Here is a 16745-nt window from a genome sequence, read left to right on the forward strand (position 1 = left end):
GTCACAGCAGCCCAGTGTGGGGGAGCCGAGAACACACACACCATCATACACACCACCGACCACGCAGGTAACATACACCCACCACCACCTGCGCAGGTAACACACGCGCGCCACAGCCCGCGCAGGTAACACCCACCCACCGCCTGCGCAGGTAACACACACCCACCCACCGCCTGCACAGGTAACACACACCCACCCACCGCCTGCACAGGTAACACACACCCACCCACCGCCTGCACAGGTAACACACATGCGCGCCCGTGCAGGTAACACACACTGCCGCCCGTGCAGGTAACACACACTGCCGCCCGTGCAGGTAACACACACCCACCCACCGCCCGCGCAGGTAACACACACCCACCCGCCGCCCGCGCAGGTAACACACACACACCCGCCACCCGCGCAGGTAACACACACACACCCGCCACCCGCGCAGGTAACACACACCCACCCGCCACCCGCGCAGGTAACACACACCCACCCGCCGCCCGCGCAGGTAACACACACCCACCCGCCGCCCGCGCAGGTAACACACACCGCCGCCCGTGCAGGTAACACACACGCACACCACCTCCCGCGCAGGTAACGCACACGCACACCACTTCCCGCGCAGGTAACGCACATGGCCGCCCGCGCAGGTAACACACACGCACACCACCTCCCGCGCAGGTAACACACACGCACACCACCTCCCGCGCAGGTAACGCACACGCACACCACCTCCCGCGCAGGTAACGCACACGCACACCACCTCCTGCGCAGGTAACGCACACGCACACCACCTCCCGCGCAGGTAACGCACACGCACACCACCTCCCGCGCAGGTAACGCACACGCACACCACCTCCCGCGCAGGTAACGCACACGCACACCACCTCCCGCGCAGGTAACGCACACGCACACCACCTCCCGCGCAGGTAACGCACACCACCTCCCGCGCAGGTAACGCACACGCACACCACCTCCCGCGCAGGTAACGCACACGCACACCACCTCCCGCGCAGGTAACACACACGCACACCACCTCCCGCGCAGGTAACGCACACGCACACCACCTCCCGCGCAGGTAACGCACACGCACACCACCTCCCGCGCAGGTAACGCACACGCACACCACCTCCCGCGCAGGTAACGCACACGCACACCACCTCCCGCGCAGGTAACGCACACGCACACCACCTCCCGCGCAGGTAACGCACACCACCTCCCGCGCAGGTAACGCACACCACCTCCCGCGCAGGTAACGCACACCACCTCCCGCGCAGGTAACGCACACCACCTCCCGCGCAGGTAACGCACACCACCTCCCGCGCAGGTAACGCACATGGCCGCCCGCGCAGGTAACGCGTGCCCACCGCCGCCCGCGCAGGTAACGCGTACCCACCGCCGCCCGCGTGCCACTGTCTTTGCAGGTGACTCTTAGCTGGCCGGCTTCACAGTGAGCCTGCCGGATACAGACCACATGGTTATCTCAGCAAGTGATGTGGATTTTGTAGAATCTGATTGAACACCAGAAATCCAATCATTCCTGCAGTTATCCAGTAGTGTGTGTGTGTGTGTGTTTGGTGATGATGATGCAGGGAGATGTATCTTGCTGAATCCAACCAGCACCACTGTTTTGATCTTTCATATGGAGAGATTGAGATCATCATTTATTCATACACTATGCTATTGTGTGTGTGTGAGAGAGAGAGAGAAAACTGTTACATACAAAAGTCTTGTGTCACTTTAGACCAGCTGTTATCATGCATAAGTGGAAACAGGTGTGTGTGCATGCGCGTGCGATCACGGAGGCTTGTCTTCAGTGCTGTGTGTTTGGCTCAGCATTGTGCAGCTGCAGGATGTTTGGTCTTGAGATTGAGAGCTGCAGAACCCACAGCATAGAGTTCAGACCTGCAGAACTGGGCACAGATTTCTGGAATAGAAGTGTTCTGGTTCTTCCAGTGTTCTTCCCAGAGTTCTAGCACTGCAGAATGCTTGGTCTTGAATCTGAGAGCTGCAGAATATTTGATCCTAAGCTCGAGAGATTCAGATATTTCAGCTCAAAGTTTTAGAGCTGTGTTACTCAGGCCACAGTTCTAGAGCTCCCGAACCTTCATGGCAAAGTTCTATAACTGTATCGTGTTCAGCTAAGGGTTTTAACAGCGTTCAAGCAGGATGTTCTGTCCTGAATTTAGGAGCTGGATAACATTTCTTAAAGATAATAATAATAATAATAATAGCTTGTAATATTTATTCACTGGTGTTTCTCTCTTTCTCTCTCTCACGCACACACAGTAGGATATTTGGAGACCAAGTCCCAGTCATTAACACCAACAGAAAATCTGGCCCTCGTCCTACTAGGGTGTGTGTGTGTGTGTGTGTGTGTGTGGAGTCACTGCTAACTGCTGTTCGGCCAAGTGCCTCTTCATGAGGCAATATCACATCCAGCACACACGCGTGTTTTGTGCGAGTGAATAATGAAGTTGCGCTGTGGTGTTGTAGCGTGTTAAAGGCAGAGTCGTGCGCGGTTATTAAACGGAGGTGAGTGTGCATGGCCTCATGTCCACTAGGGGTGGGCAAAATTATCGATACGGCGATATATCGCGATACTTTGTCTTCCGATTCAATATCGATACTCAATTTGAATATCGATATTTTTTCAAATAATAAATCATGTTTCAGACGGGTTGTAAATCCAGTACGACTTCCGCACCTCCGCTCTGCAAGGTGTCGCTGTGCCGCTACCTCACTGCAAGGCACTCTTCGTCTTCTCTTTTTTTCCCGGTGGTTGCAGTGAGGAAAAAAAAACAAGCAAGCATGGCTGTTAACGTAAACCTAGAGACGCCGCCGAACTTTAAGGCAGATGTTTGGAGGCACTTTGGATTCCAAAGGAAAGGAGAAAAAAAAGCAGTGAGCTGGACAAAGAGTACGCACTCTGCAAAACCTGTTTCGCTCCAATTAGATATTCAGGTAACACAACAAACTTGCGAACTTACTTAGCACGACGCCACCCCGACATATTAGCTCAGCCGGAGCCACCGAAACCCGACCCGAAGCAAACTACACTGGACAGCGCCAAAGTCCTCCCGTCTACTTCAGTGATGTGTGACTTACTGTAACTGTGAACTTAATTTTGTCATTTAAGGCCAAAGGCAAGAAGCTGCACTTTATTTTGCATTTTCAGTTTTAGTGTGTGTGAGACACTGCATTTCATTTTGAGTATTTACTCGAAGTTCAGAAGAAACATGATTCACTGAGGTTTCAGTTCAGTTTCAGTGTGTGGACACTGACCCACACTGCACTTTGTTTCAGCATTGTGCTCAGGGAGACTAAGATGCACACTGCACTTTTCAATGTGTTCCAGACAGTGTGTTGTTCCTGCAAATATGCTGTAACTTGCGCTTGTATAGTTACAGTAAAATGGCATGGATAATTAGAATTACATTGTTTTGACTCAGTTTGTCCCATGAATTATCACTATCATCTGATGTACATACAACTCGGATTTTAAGATGCATAATGCGTTTACGTTTTTCAGTGAACTATGTAGAATATCGCAATATATCGCAGTATCGTATCGTGACTCAAGTATCGTGATGTGTATCGTATCGTGAGGTCCTTGGCAATACCCACCCCTAATGTCCACTATGTCTTGACATGGAGATGCTGTGCTGGATAGTGAAGAGGGGTGTTTGGGGTGGTTTTGATTCTAGATTTGGTTCTTCTTTTTCACTCATGTCTGGATCACCGTCTTTAAACACAAACGTAAAAAAAAATCAGAGATAAAAAAATGTGCAGGTGACGCATTGTTGTTCGATCAAACCGCCAGACAGCAGCACTAGACTCGATGCTGATTTTCACTCGAGCCGATATCACACAAGAAACCGGCTTAAGTTCGAGGTTAAAATAATGTGTAACTGAGACACACCTTTTCTTCTGAATAGAGTGCATCTGTGTGAAAGTCTGGTGTAAACAGGAAGTCTGGAGTTACACAGGGAATATCAGCAGAGGGGAACCTCATATTGAGGAAAAGCATTCAGCGTTTCTGACAGACGTGGACATGAAGCTCAGGTTGTTTTACACCATTGATGGTGATTTGTTCGAGCCTCCGTTTCTTTGGTTGCTTTCTTGCTCATCATGAAATTATAGTCCTATTATTCCTTGCACTAGGCCACTGGAATGTGAAGCTCTTACAAGATGCAGCTTTAAATTCCAGGTCTTCGGAGATGGGCGGAGGGGAAAAAACACAGAACTTGAGCTCTTGAGGCAATCTTTGGGTGGGAGAATAAAATATTTATTCCAGCGGTATGCATCATATTCTTCTGCAGAATTCAAAGTGATCTTCATAGCACTGGAGCATAATATTGCCGAGGTGGAGGAGCAAAGAGTCAGCCAAAATCTGGCTTGCAGAATTGAACTACAGGGATTGTGGTGAAACATGGGCTCATTTCTCCAGATCGGAGCAATTCTGAGAAATGGCCTCACCTCATTTTTATTGGACTAGAGATTACAATAAAAGCAACAGAAATGGCAACGTGTCTGATTGCTGGTGTACTTGAATCTTCTCTGAAAGACAAAGCAATGAGAGATTTTCTCCTAACTCTATGACAGTTGTGTATAGCCGATGACTCACTTAAATTGCAGCTGCATACAGCCTGTTTCTTTCATTTACGTCACGTTTTTAAGGTTTTCATTTGACTTACCCTTATATTTAAAATAGTCATGACGTTGGACAGGCATTAAACCAAGGTTTTGAAAAAAATGCTCAAACTCCATAAGATTTGCTGTTTAAAAAAAAAAAAGCTGAAGCTCATTTTGTCCTTGGGTTGTAAAAGAGATCCTTTCTGTTCTAGACCTCAGTCTGACGTGTGTTTGCAGAATGCTATGTCATGTTTGGAGTCTGCATGAACCACGTATAAGATTCGTATTTGTGTTGTTTGTATGGGGACCTCCGTGTTATCTAGCGACCCATCGACCCGTCGTTTCCACAGCCGATACAGGGAATTTTCGAACATCTCTGTAGGAGACGGAGGATTTTATATGTTAGAAGCTGATTTTTAAAAAAAAAAATCCTCTTTATGCTGTTGATGAATATTTGTATGTGATGATGTTTCTCTCAGTAGGAACTGCTTGGAATAACCAGAGTTTTGGGGCTGTTGGATTGGGCAGTGTATAGTTGTTGTCGAAAGGGAGTCTTTTCTAACAGTGCTGGACTTCAGTATTTTTAAGTTCGTTTCTTAGGGCGGTCCGGACCAAACAACCAAACGAACCAAATTTCCCTTGGTCCGGACCTTTTGGGTTGGTCTGAATACAAACCACCGAACTCTGGTCCGGACCAAACAAGCGGACCGAGACCGAGCTGCAAGGTTGGACTCGGTCTGGACCAAAGGAACCCTGGTGCGGACCTTTTGGAGGTGTGAAAGCAGACCGGACCTAATCCGACAGTTTTGCCTTTTTGTACCTCGGGAGCTTCCGTCGTTTGTCGAGCATTATGGGAAACAGAGTCTTGACACTCCACCGCAAAGTGCAAACACTGTTTCGATTGTCAAGGGAACCTTACAACAGTCGTTCAGTCATTCAGACCAGTGGTAGGCTGGACTACAGAGTACAAAAAATGAGTAGGGGGCAAACGTGGGCCGAGGAAGAAACGCGTACCCTTGTGGATATATGGGCAGATGTCCACATATCTGAGCTTTTGGAGAGAACACACAAAAATGCCGACGTGTTTGCTGTATTCAGTGAGAAAATGAAGGAGAAGGGGTTCACGCGCTCCCCAGAACAATGTCGGCTAAAAGTGAAGAAACTCCGTCAGACCTACATTAAAATCAGGGACATTCTTTCAAAAAGTGGCGGCACTAGCGACTTGTGTGAAGAGCCAGAACTGTCACAACATGATGTGCGCTCATCAGCGCTGTCCTCCGTGACTACTTTTGAACTTAACGCTTTGTGCGCGTGTCGTCTCTGACCAATAGCTGAACGACCTCGGGGCGCGTGGCTTTGTTGACAGATTTTGGTCCGCTTCCTAAAATGTACAGTGTGAAAGCGAACCGCACCAAAATGAAAAAATAAAAAAAACATTTGGTTCGGACCAAAGCAAGTGAACTATCGAACTATCCTGGTCTGAATACACCCTTAGACAAGGATTTTAAGATCGTTACCTTGTTGACAGTTTCAGCGTGAATCTTCTGCCTTCCTCAGAACTGTCACCAGATGTCACGTGCCTTATCAGCTGATGTTACGTTACGGAGGCTGATAAGGCATGTCACCACCTGACATCTGGTGACAGTTCTGAGGAAGGCGGAAGATTCACGCTGAAACTGTCAACAAGGTAACGATCTTAAAATCCTTGTCTAAGAAATGAACTTAAAAATACTGAAACAGTCAGACATAATGAACTTCCACTACATAGTGCTGGACTTAATTTTAAATTTAGTTTCTGTGTGTATTTCTGTGTTGTTCATGTAGTATAGCGGCTAATTTCTTTCTTTTTGTCTCTCCTTCAGTCTCTCTCACTCCCGTGGGTCGATGATGGAGGCCATGGTGCTTGGTTCTGATTGGTCATGTGTTCGTTGTACCTTCTTAAATCCAGCGGGATCTCCACGCTGCTCTATCTGTGAGGCACCACGTAATAAACCTGACCTGAACAGAATTCTGCGACTTAGCAGCTGCTGGACCTGCCCACGCTGCACACTGACCAATCACAGTGCATCAGGGGCATGCTCAGTCTGTGGGACACCAGCCAATTCATCAAATGGCCCTACCACTTCTTCTTCCTCTCCCTCCATCTCAGAACCTATTACTTCCAACTCGGAGCCTAAACGGCAGCATGTGGATGAGGACTTGGTAAAGAAGTCTGAGTCTAATGGGGAAATAGGTAACACCGAAGTGGGTGTGGTATCAGGATGGGCGTGTCCTCGGTGCACACTTTTAAATACACCCACAGCGATGTCATGCTCAGCCTGCGGTGGCCCACGGAAACTTTCACTTCCCAAAATCCCACCCGAGGCACTGGTAGTTCCAGAAGTCCGGACGCCATTGTCTGGGTTTCCTGCACAAACTCCTGGGGCAGTCCTCATTGACCTCACTGAAGACTCGCCTCCTAGCCCTGCCCCTTCTCAAACACCATCTCCACCTCCTAACAATGCCCATTTCCTTCCTCCCTCCTTGTCTTCTTTGCAAAATAATCCTGTTCCTCGCAGTAGACGTGAAGTCCCACCTCCTACTTCCCCCTCGACAGGACCTGCCTCCAAACCTAAGCCTCTCCCTTCCTCAGAACCGATCAAACGCCTTAGTGTGCTTGAAGAGGAGGAGCCAAGTCCTAACCACCCAACCCCACCTTCTTGGAAATGTCCTGGATGCTCGGCTCCTTCTGGTCCTTCAGTGTCTTCAGCAGGACGTTGTGATGCCTGCAGAGGACCACGCCAGGGGACAGCGCCAAGTACAGATGTCATTGATGTCCTTGGTGAATCTGTTCGATTCACTCCAGCCACCCCCTCAAGTCCTGATTTTACGTCATGGGCATGTTCCAAGTGTACATTGCGGAATCCTACAGGGTCGGGACACTGCAGCGTATGCGGAACCTCCAAACTTCATGGATTCTCTGAGCCCTTTGCTAAAAAGACCTCGCACACACCTCGGGGGACAGGGCAAGGGGAGAAGTGGGTGTGTCCGGCGTGCACACTGCTAAATGAGGTGTGTGTGAAGCACTGTGTGGCATGTCACACAGCTCAGCGCTATTTAAGAACCAGAAAAGTGAAGGCACTACGCCGCAGAGAGAGTGTTCACGTGGAACAGCGGAGGAAAACAGATGAGGGCGAAGCTAAAGAACTGTGGGAGAACATCGTCAGCTTCTGCAGAGAGGTGTGTGTTGTGGAGAGTTCATACGGGACTCGACTATAATTAAATAATTTAGCAAAGTTATCTCTGGAAATTGGCTGAATCTCTGCTGATCATAGTTTGTTAGACTGACAGCAGAATTGTTTTCTAATTGTTGTCTCGTAGTTGCACGATGTCACATGTAGCAACATGAACTAATAATTCCTTATGAGCATGTCCAGTAATTAGAGATCAGCCCTAACATGCCCACAAGACACAAACTGAGACTCGTGTTCTTTCAGTGGGAGCATTCATTTTCCATGTGTTTCAGAACGCAGTGAACTTCGTGGATGACAGTTTTCCTCCTGGTCCCAGATCAGTGGGATTCCCAGAGAATGACAGCGTCCAGCAGCGAATTAAAAAGTGGCTCCGCCCACATGAGATAAACTGCAACAACTTTAAAGATCGTGGGGTGAAGTGGTCAGTCTTCCGAACACCCCGCCCATCTGATATTCTACAAGGGCTTCTGGGTAACTGCTGGTAAGAGACAGGAGGTTACTTTAATAACCAGCTGTGCAATATTTACGATGTGTGTTTACATTTATAATGAGTCAAACTGTCTGTGTATGAGGTTCCTGAGCGCATTGGCCGTATTAGCGGAGCGTCCCGAGCTGGTGGAGCGAGTGATGATCACCCGTTCGATCTGTCCTGAGGGAGCGTATCAGGTTCGACTGTGTAAAGATGGAACGTGGACGACGGTGCTGGTGGACGACATGTTGCCGTGTGATGAGTATGGATACCTGCTGTTCTCACAGGTGTGTGTATGTGGGGGGGGATTGGCCATTCAAGCATTGATGCATCTGTTCATTTGCAGTACATAAGTAGTAGCCATCCCTCTAATCATCAATCTGTCCATCCAAGTATCCATCCAACCATCCATCCCTTCAATCCATCCATCCATCCATCCATCCATCCATCCAATTATCCATCCATCCAATTATCCATCCATCCATCCAATTATCCATCCATCCAATTATCCATCCATCCATCTATCCCTTCATCCCTCCAATTATCTGACCATTCATATATCCATCCAAGGATCTGTCCTCCCATCTAAGCAAATATACATCCATCCATCTAGGTATCAGTCTGTATATTCTGCATGTATTCAAGCCTCAATTTAGCCATTAATCCAAGCATCATTCAATCAGTCTCTCCATCCATGTATCTATCATTCCATCCATCATCTGTCTCTTTATTCTTCTCTTTCTGTCTTTCTGAGAGTAGAATAAGATTTAAATAATACAACCCCTGGCAAAAAGTATGGAATCACCAGTCTTGGATGAGCACTCATTCACACGTTTTATTCTGTAGAACAAACTCAGATCACAAACATGATACAATAATAAAGTCATTCCAAAGTGCAACTTCTTGGCCTTCAGAAACACTAAAATAAACGAAGAAAATACATTGCGATAGTCAGCAAATGTTACTTTTATAGACCAAGCACAGGGAAAAAAATATGGAATCACTCAATTCTGAGGAAAAAAATATGGAATCACTCAATTTTCAGGTAGAAAATAAGGACTCACCCAGTCAGTCAATTTCCTTTCCCTAAATTGACACCTGCCTCAGATTAGATCTGCTCGTTAGTCTGCAGTTAGAAACAGCGCAGTTATCACACCTTGGAGGGCTGCTGGACCAAGAATCATGGCTCCAACAAGAGAGATGTCTCTTGAAACAAAAGAGAGGATTGTCAAACTTCTTAAAGAAGGTAACTCTTCACGCATGGTTGCCAAAGATGTGGGCTGTTCACAGTCAGCTGTATCTAAGATATGGACCAAGTACAAACAGCATGGGAAGGTTTTTAAAGCCAAGCGTACTGGTAGACCAAGGAAGACATCAAAGCGTCAAGACAAAAAACTTAAGGCCATATGACTTGAAAACCGAAAAAGTACAACAAAACAAATGAAGCATAAATGGGAGGAAGCTGGAGTCAACGTACAAGTATGTGACCGAACGGTGAGAAATCGCCTAAAGGAAATGGGATTTTCATCTAGGAAAGCTAAAAGAAAACCATCACTGACACCTAAACAGAAAAGAACGAGACTACAATGGGCTAAGGAGAAGCAATCATGGACTGTGGATGACTGGATGAAAGTTATCTTCAGTGATGAATCACGAATCTGCATTGGACAAGGTGATGATGCTGGAACTTTTGTTTGGTGCCGTTCCAGTGAGATTTATGAAGAGGACTGCCTGAAGAAAACATCCAAATTTCCACAATCCTTGATGATCTGGGGCTGCATGTCAGGCAAAGGCACTGGGGAGACGGCTGTGGTTACTTCTTCAATAAATGCGCAGGTTTACATTGACATTTTGGACAGTTTTCTTATCCCTTCAATTGAAAAGATGTTTGGGGATGATGAAATAATTTTCCAAGATGACAATGCATCGTGCCATAGAGCAAAAACGGTGAAAGCATTCCTTGGCGAAAGACACATCCAGTCAATGTCATGGCCTGCAAATAGTCCAGATCTCAACCCAATAGAAAACTTGTGGTGGAAATGGAAAAAAATGGTCCACGATAAGGCTCCGGCCTGCAAAGCTGATCTGGCAACTGCAGTCAAAGAGAGTTGGCACCAGATTGATGAAGAATACTGTTTGTCACTCATCAAGTCCATGCCTAAGAGACTGCAAGCCGTTATAAAAGCCAGAGGTGGTGCAACTAAGTACTAGTGATGTGTTTTGAATGTTCTTTTGTTTGTCTGTTTTTCATGATTCCATATTTTTTTCCCTGTGCTTGGTCTATAAAAGTAACATTTACTGACTTCCACAATGTTTTTTCTTCATTTCTTTTAGTGTTTCTGAAGGCCAAGAAGGTGCACTTTGGAATGACTTTATTATTGTATCATGTTTGTGATCTGAGTTTGTTCTACAGAATAAAATGTGTGAATGAGTGCTCATCCAAGACTGGTGATTCCATACTTTTTGCCAGGGGTTGTAGTAGTAATTTCGGGCTCTGTTTTTCTGTCTCCCATCTCTCTGTTGTTCTTTCTCAATCTCTTTCTCTCTGTCTATCTCACTGTCCATCACTCTCTGTCTGCTTCTGTCTATCTTGTCTGTTTTCTTCTCTTTCTGTCTCTCTCTATCTCTATCTCTCCAGGCTCAGAGGAGACAGTTGTGGGTGGCTCTAATAGAGAAGGCATTAGCAAAGCTGCACGGTTCGTATTTTGCCCTGCAGGCCGGTCGAGCCATCGAGGGTTTGGCCACTCTGACTGGAGCGCCATGCGACAGCCTCAACCTGCAGGTGAACAACACCAATCCGCGTGAGGAACCCATCGACACCGACCTCATCTGGGCCAAGATGATCAGCTCCAAGGAGGCTGGGTAAAACACACACAGAGTACTAGTCCAGACTTGTTTACATTATTCTTCACCTCACTGGTCATCATGGTTGGATTTTGTTTGTGATTGGATTATTTCTTGAAGTTTCCTGATGGGGGCGTCATGTGGTGGTGGGAACATGAAGGTGGATGATGCCGTATATGAGTCTCTGGGGCTCCGTCCACGACATGCCTACTCCATTCTGGATGTCAGGGATGTTCAAGGCTATAGGTAACTAACACAGCGCAAACGTTTTTCTAGATTTTGTTCTGCATGTTTTTAGATCATTCTCTTGCCCCCAATATTATATAAGCAGTTCCCTTCCGCACAGTTTTAGAGGGTTTCTGTTCTGCAGTGGCATAGGTTGTCTTGTTCTGAAAGATTCTAGATAATAATCCTTTGCAAGGTTCTAAAAGTGATTCTGTATGCCAAGATTCTGTTTCGTTTTTCAGGTAATAGACACATGACATACTTTTGTAGCTTCTGTCCTAGATCCTGCACGTTAGTCCACACAGTGAGGGTTTTTGTGTGGTGCAGGGGTATAGGTTCTTCTGAGCAGCAAGAGTCTGTGTAGTCATGCTTTGCAAGGTTCTAGAATTTGTTCTGCACAACAAGATTTTTGATTAATCTTCTCATCAGTCTAAGTAGTGCGGGTAAAACGCACACATTATCAATACGTTGTCTAGATTCTGCTTTGCATCTTGTCCTGCATGTTTTTAAATCATTTTGTTGCCATGTTTTTAGGTTTTCTGTTGCGTAGGACTATAGACTACAGATTCTCTTCTGCAAGAATTTGTTTTGCAAGATTCAATTCAGTAATATTTTGCAGGGTTCTAGACCTGGGTCTGTATGACAGGATTTTGTATCATTCTTCTCATCATCCTGCATTGTTGTGGTTTTCAGACTTCCAGATTATTCTGTTGTCCAGTATTCTAGGGGATTTATTCCACAGAATTCCAGAATGGTCTACGTGGGTACAGATTGTGCTATTCTGCAAGACTGTAGCTACAGTGGGGAAAATAAGTATTTGATACACTGCCGATTTTGCAAGTTGTCCCACTTACAAAGAATGGAGAGGTCTGTAATTTTTATCGTAGGTACACTTCAACTGTGAGACAGAATCTAAAAAAAAAATCCAGAAAATCACATTGTATGATTTTTAAATAATTAATTTGCATTTTATTGCATGAAATAAGTATTTGATACAATAGAAAAACAGAACTTAATATTTGGTACAGAAGCTTTTGTTTACAATTACAGAGGTCAGATGTTTCCTGTAGTTCTTGACCAGGTTTGCACGCACTGCAGCAGGGATTTTGGCCCACTCCTCCATACAGATCTTCTCCAGATCTTTCAGGTTTCGGGGCTGTCGCTGGGCAACACGGAGTTTCAGCTCCCTCCAAAGATTTTCTATTGGGTTCAGGTCTGGAGACGGGCTAGGCCACTCCAGGACCTTGAAATACTTTTTACGGAGCCACTCCTTAGTTGCCCTGGATGTGTGTTTCAGGTCATTGTCATGCTGGAAGACCCAGCCACGACCCATCTTCAATGCTCTTACTGAGGGAAGGAGGTTGTTGCCCAAAATCTCGCGATGCATGGCCCCATCCATCCTCCCCTCCATACGGTGCAGTCGTCCTGCCCCCTTTGCAGAAAAGCACCCCCAAAGTATGATGTTTCCACCCCCATGCTTCACGGTTGGGATGGTGTTCTTGGGGTTGTACTCATCCTCCTTCTTCCTCCAAACACAGCGAGTGGAGGTTATACCAAAAAGCTCTATTTTGGTCTCATATGATCACATGACCTTCTCCCATGCCTCCTCTGGATCATCCAGATGGTCATTGGCAAACTTCAGATGGGCCTGGACATGTGCTGGCTTGAGCAGGGGGACCTTGCTCACACTGCAGGATTTTTTTTTTTTTTTTGATCAACATTTTATTGCTTATTCAAAAAGGGGGGGGGTTACAGACATATCAAAAGGCACATGTTAAATGAGAAAAAAAGAAAAAATATCAGGTTGGTAAGACAGTACATACATTACAGACTTTTTCAGCAGGTAGATCACGAGAGCAGATTGTCTAATTGCTGTTGACCTTAGCCCAAGAGATTATCTTGGATGAGAAAGAGTTCCAAGCTTGAACAGTCACTGGTTGCACCTTATTAAGTCGTGCAGTTGTATGTTCAAGGTTGACAATATTGACAAGGCTATGAATCCAGAATGATTTCATATGCAAATCCGGAGTAAACCAGTTTTTCAGAATTGTTTGCAGAGGTAAACCCTTAGAATACCATTTTGAACTGAATTTGTTTTAGATTGATATCAGAATTGTCATTCAGGAGACAGAAACCAGGATTAGGAACATACACAATGTTAAGTATATCCACTAACACTGAGTTTACATGAGACCAGAACTTAGAGATAACTGGACAATCCCAAAACATGTGTAAGAATGCTCCTGGTGAAGCAGTGTTACACATATGACAGTTATAAGTAACTTGCAATTTCATCCGGAATCTCTTATAGAGTGTGATGTAGGCTCTGTGTATGGTTTTGAAGTGAATTAGTTGGTGAGCTAGGTTCTTAGAAGTCATACTTAAATTACACCATATTCTCTCCCAATCTAAGTCTATATTCAAACTCCCCAGCTCCCTGTTCCATATGGATTCAATTGGCCTTGTGCCGTATCAGTGAACTATATATTAAAGATCTGATGACACGAACATGACTCTATGCAATTTCTTAAATAAACTATACAACATGGCAAACATGTTAGATTTCTGTTATAATTACGTGAAAAGAAGCTGTTGTTACGCGAATATCCAACTTTTAATTGCACAGCGCAAGAAAACTGGGTCCGTGGCTCGCGGCCATGCTGTGACGTCAGCGGGAGAACACGCTGCGGTTCACTGGCTGTTCTACTCTGGTTCTACTCAATGGAAATGGCGCATGAAAACGCCGGTGAACTCTCTAGTGCTAGCTCTTCCTCTTCTGGGAGTCTAGAATTGTGCTGTGAGTGGGATAGATGGGAAGAATCTAGTGATGACGAACACGGGTGCATCCAACCGTACAGGTTTGAACCTGTTACTGTGCAATCTGAGAGCGACTCCGACCCCGAGATGGACAGCGGACAGGCAGACGGCCCAGCATTGAACACCACAAGGTTGGATAACAAGGATTGGTAGGTCAACCCATATTTGTTCAAAATGTTATGGAATCAATATTTTAATATTGTGTATTGTTGTCTTGCATGTGTAAACACTGCTTATATCATGTAAGCCGTATGCTACACTGAATACATGGTTCCTAATGGAGCATGCAAACGGCTAACAGAATAAGCTTACGACTATGCCTGATCCGTGATACATTTAGGATAATATTGGCAGGCACGTCTTCTAGTTTATGGCTAGAAAACCGGCTAGACCCAGTTTTCTTGCGCTGTGCAATTAAAAGTTGGATATTCGCGTAACAACAGCTTCTTTTCACGTAATTATAACAGAAATCTAACATGTTTGCCATGTTGTATAGTTTATTTAAGAAATTGCATAGAGTCATGTTCGTGTCATCAGATCTTTAAGCTGGGAAGGGTGTCAAAACAATCCAAATCGAAGTGTTCAGAGCACAGGACGGATGTTGGTGAGGGCTCCCACTTGTCACGAGTGCGCCTGACTTGCTTCACCCACTTCACATGCAGCTCGGGATCTCTGGGAAACTTGAATAAACTTACCCCATCCTTGTGGGTTTTGGAGCAAAAGCCGGCAACACAACGCGAAGGCATAATAACTCTCTCTCTCTCTCTCTCTATATATATATATATATATATATATAAAATGTATAATATAGTGCTGTCAAGCGATTAAAATATTTAATCGCGATTAATGTCGCGACTGTCATAGTTAACTCGCGATTAATCGCAATTTAATCGCACATTTTTGTCACATGAAAAATCATTGTAATTCTCTTATCAGCATAAAAAAGTGAATGGGCTTGCTCACCGTTCGAACTACGGGGGTACTCGGGGGATCCGAGATCCCCTGAAACAGACATGAGATCCCTTGAAAACATGACTTGGGAAATGTTGGGGGTCTCTAAAATATTGGCAAAATGATGTTTATTGACATAGCAATCGTGTGTAACGGGAAGCATTTGCATATCCGAAGTGAGCGCGCGATGGAGAGCCGCGCTCTGAGACAAGCGCAAGCACCCCCCCCCAAGTGAAAATAAGGGACCCCCCCCCGAAAATATCGGCATAGTTCGAACACTGGTTGTACCAATGTTTTTTTTTTATTGCAGAGCATAACGCGTCTTGTCACAGCCACTGCAAAGTGGGGCTGGAGCCGCCGATGGGAAAACGAAACCTAAGCCGAGCACCGTGGCTCTTCGGGGGAGGGCAGAGGACTCTGGCTGTGCGGGGCGTGGCATCATGTCACAGAGCGTTAATCTCGCGATAAAAAAATTATCGCCGTTAAAATTGAGTCAAGTTAACGCGTTAATAACGCGACATTTTTGACAGCACTAGTATAATAATAATACTAATAATGACAAACTGAACACCTGTTGCATCAACAACAAACTGGTAAGTGAGGAGGAAGATTCTTTCGCTGACGTCATATAGCTCCCCCTCCTCTTTCGTCTCCTGGGTGCTGCAGCCCCGTCAAATTTGCCCAAATAGCCGCGTTTTTTATCATAACTTGTAAAATAGGCGCCTTCGTGAATTAATATATGGATCATCGGGAATTACTTTTTATGTTATAAAACATCGCCAAAGATGTCAAAAACGTGTCATCAGATCTTTAAAGAGACAGATGATCTGCTCAGTAATGGTGCAGTCCATCGTAACATGGGATGTGAGGGGAGAGGAGAATCCCAGGGAACTCCGTACGTTTTTAGGGCAGATCTTAGTTGAAAGTAAACAAAATAAGAGGACACAGGAAGAGAGAAGCGTGTTCTTAAGTCTTGTATGGAACAAAGATCTTGAATGTCATATCTATCACCTAACGTATTTACTCCAAGAGATGGCTGATGAAATGGCTTATTACCGCATAATAACCTCGGGTTATGCCATAGCGGTGTGTTCTGACAGAATTTACAGGGTGCATCCATCCAATGTTCTGCTTTCTTCCACACCTGTATAGAATTCGCAATGATGGGCCCAAAATTATTTTTAATCGTTTTGTTTGTTACATTAGAGAGTAGGATGTCTTGCAGCTTGCGTGGTAATATTTTAGCAGGTTCAGTCGATTTCCATGAAGTGGTAGACTGTGGGTCAACCCATGTGCTGAGTGCTTTGATCTGAAAAGCCCAATAATAAAGATCAAAGTTTTGTATTTCCAAACCCCCCAGCAGTTTGGGTCGTTGCAGTGTAGTTAAACGGACCCTAGGCCGTCTCCCATCCCAAATAAAACGTGAAACCATGGTGTTACTGTCTTTAAAATAGTTTGGAGGAGGGCAGAGCGGTAGCATAAAGAAAAGGAAGTTGAGATGGGGCAATATATTCATTTTCACTGTGCTAATTCTACCTTGAAGAGACGTCTTTAGATTCCTCCATCTGTGGATGTCTGATTTT

At 45.6% G+C, this 16745-nt stretch overlaps 1 protein-coding gene across 2 annotated transcripts in view; it reads left to right on the forward strand.

Annotated features, from left to right (window-relative positions):
• The window catches only part of capn15 (calpain 15), a 77743-nt gene that overhangs the window by 34274 nt on the left and 26724 nt on the right, over nucleotides 1-16745 (forward strand). The window contains exons 1-6 of one of the 2 annotated variants that reach the window (XM_060922781.1): nucleotides 1-67; nucleotides 6486-7842; nucleotides 8129-8337; nucleotides 8429-8612; nucleotides 10964-11187; nucleotides 11290-11415. The exon at nucleotides 1-67 is cut by the window's left edge and continues 376 nt beyond it. In XM_060922781.1, coding sequence (XP_060778764.1) covers nucleotides 1-67; nucleotides 6486-7842; nucleotides 8129-8337; nucleotides 8429-8612; nucleotides 10964-11187; nucleotides 11290-11415 — 2167 coding nt within the window. The remainder of the gene's footprint in view (nucleotides 68-6485; nucleotides 7843-8128; nucleotides 8338-8428; nucleotides 8613-10963; nucleotides 11188-11289; nucleotides 11416-16745) is intronic. The other variant, XM_060922782.1, reaches the window with a different exon arrangement.

The sequence above is a fragment of the Neoarius graeffei genome, chromosome 5 (genome assembly GCF_027579695.1).
Source record: "Neoarius graeffei isolate fNeoGra1 chromosome 5, fNeoGra1.pri, whole genome shotgun sequence".
In the NCBI taxonomy this organism is placed as follows: domain Eukaryota; kingdom Metazoa; phylum Chordata; class Actinopteri; order Siluriformes; family Ariidae; genus Neoarius; species Neoarius graeffei.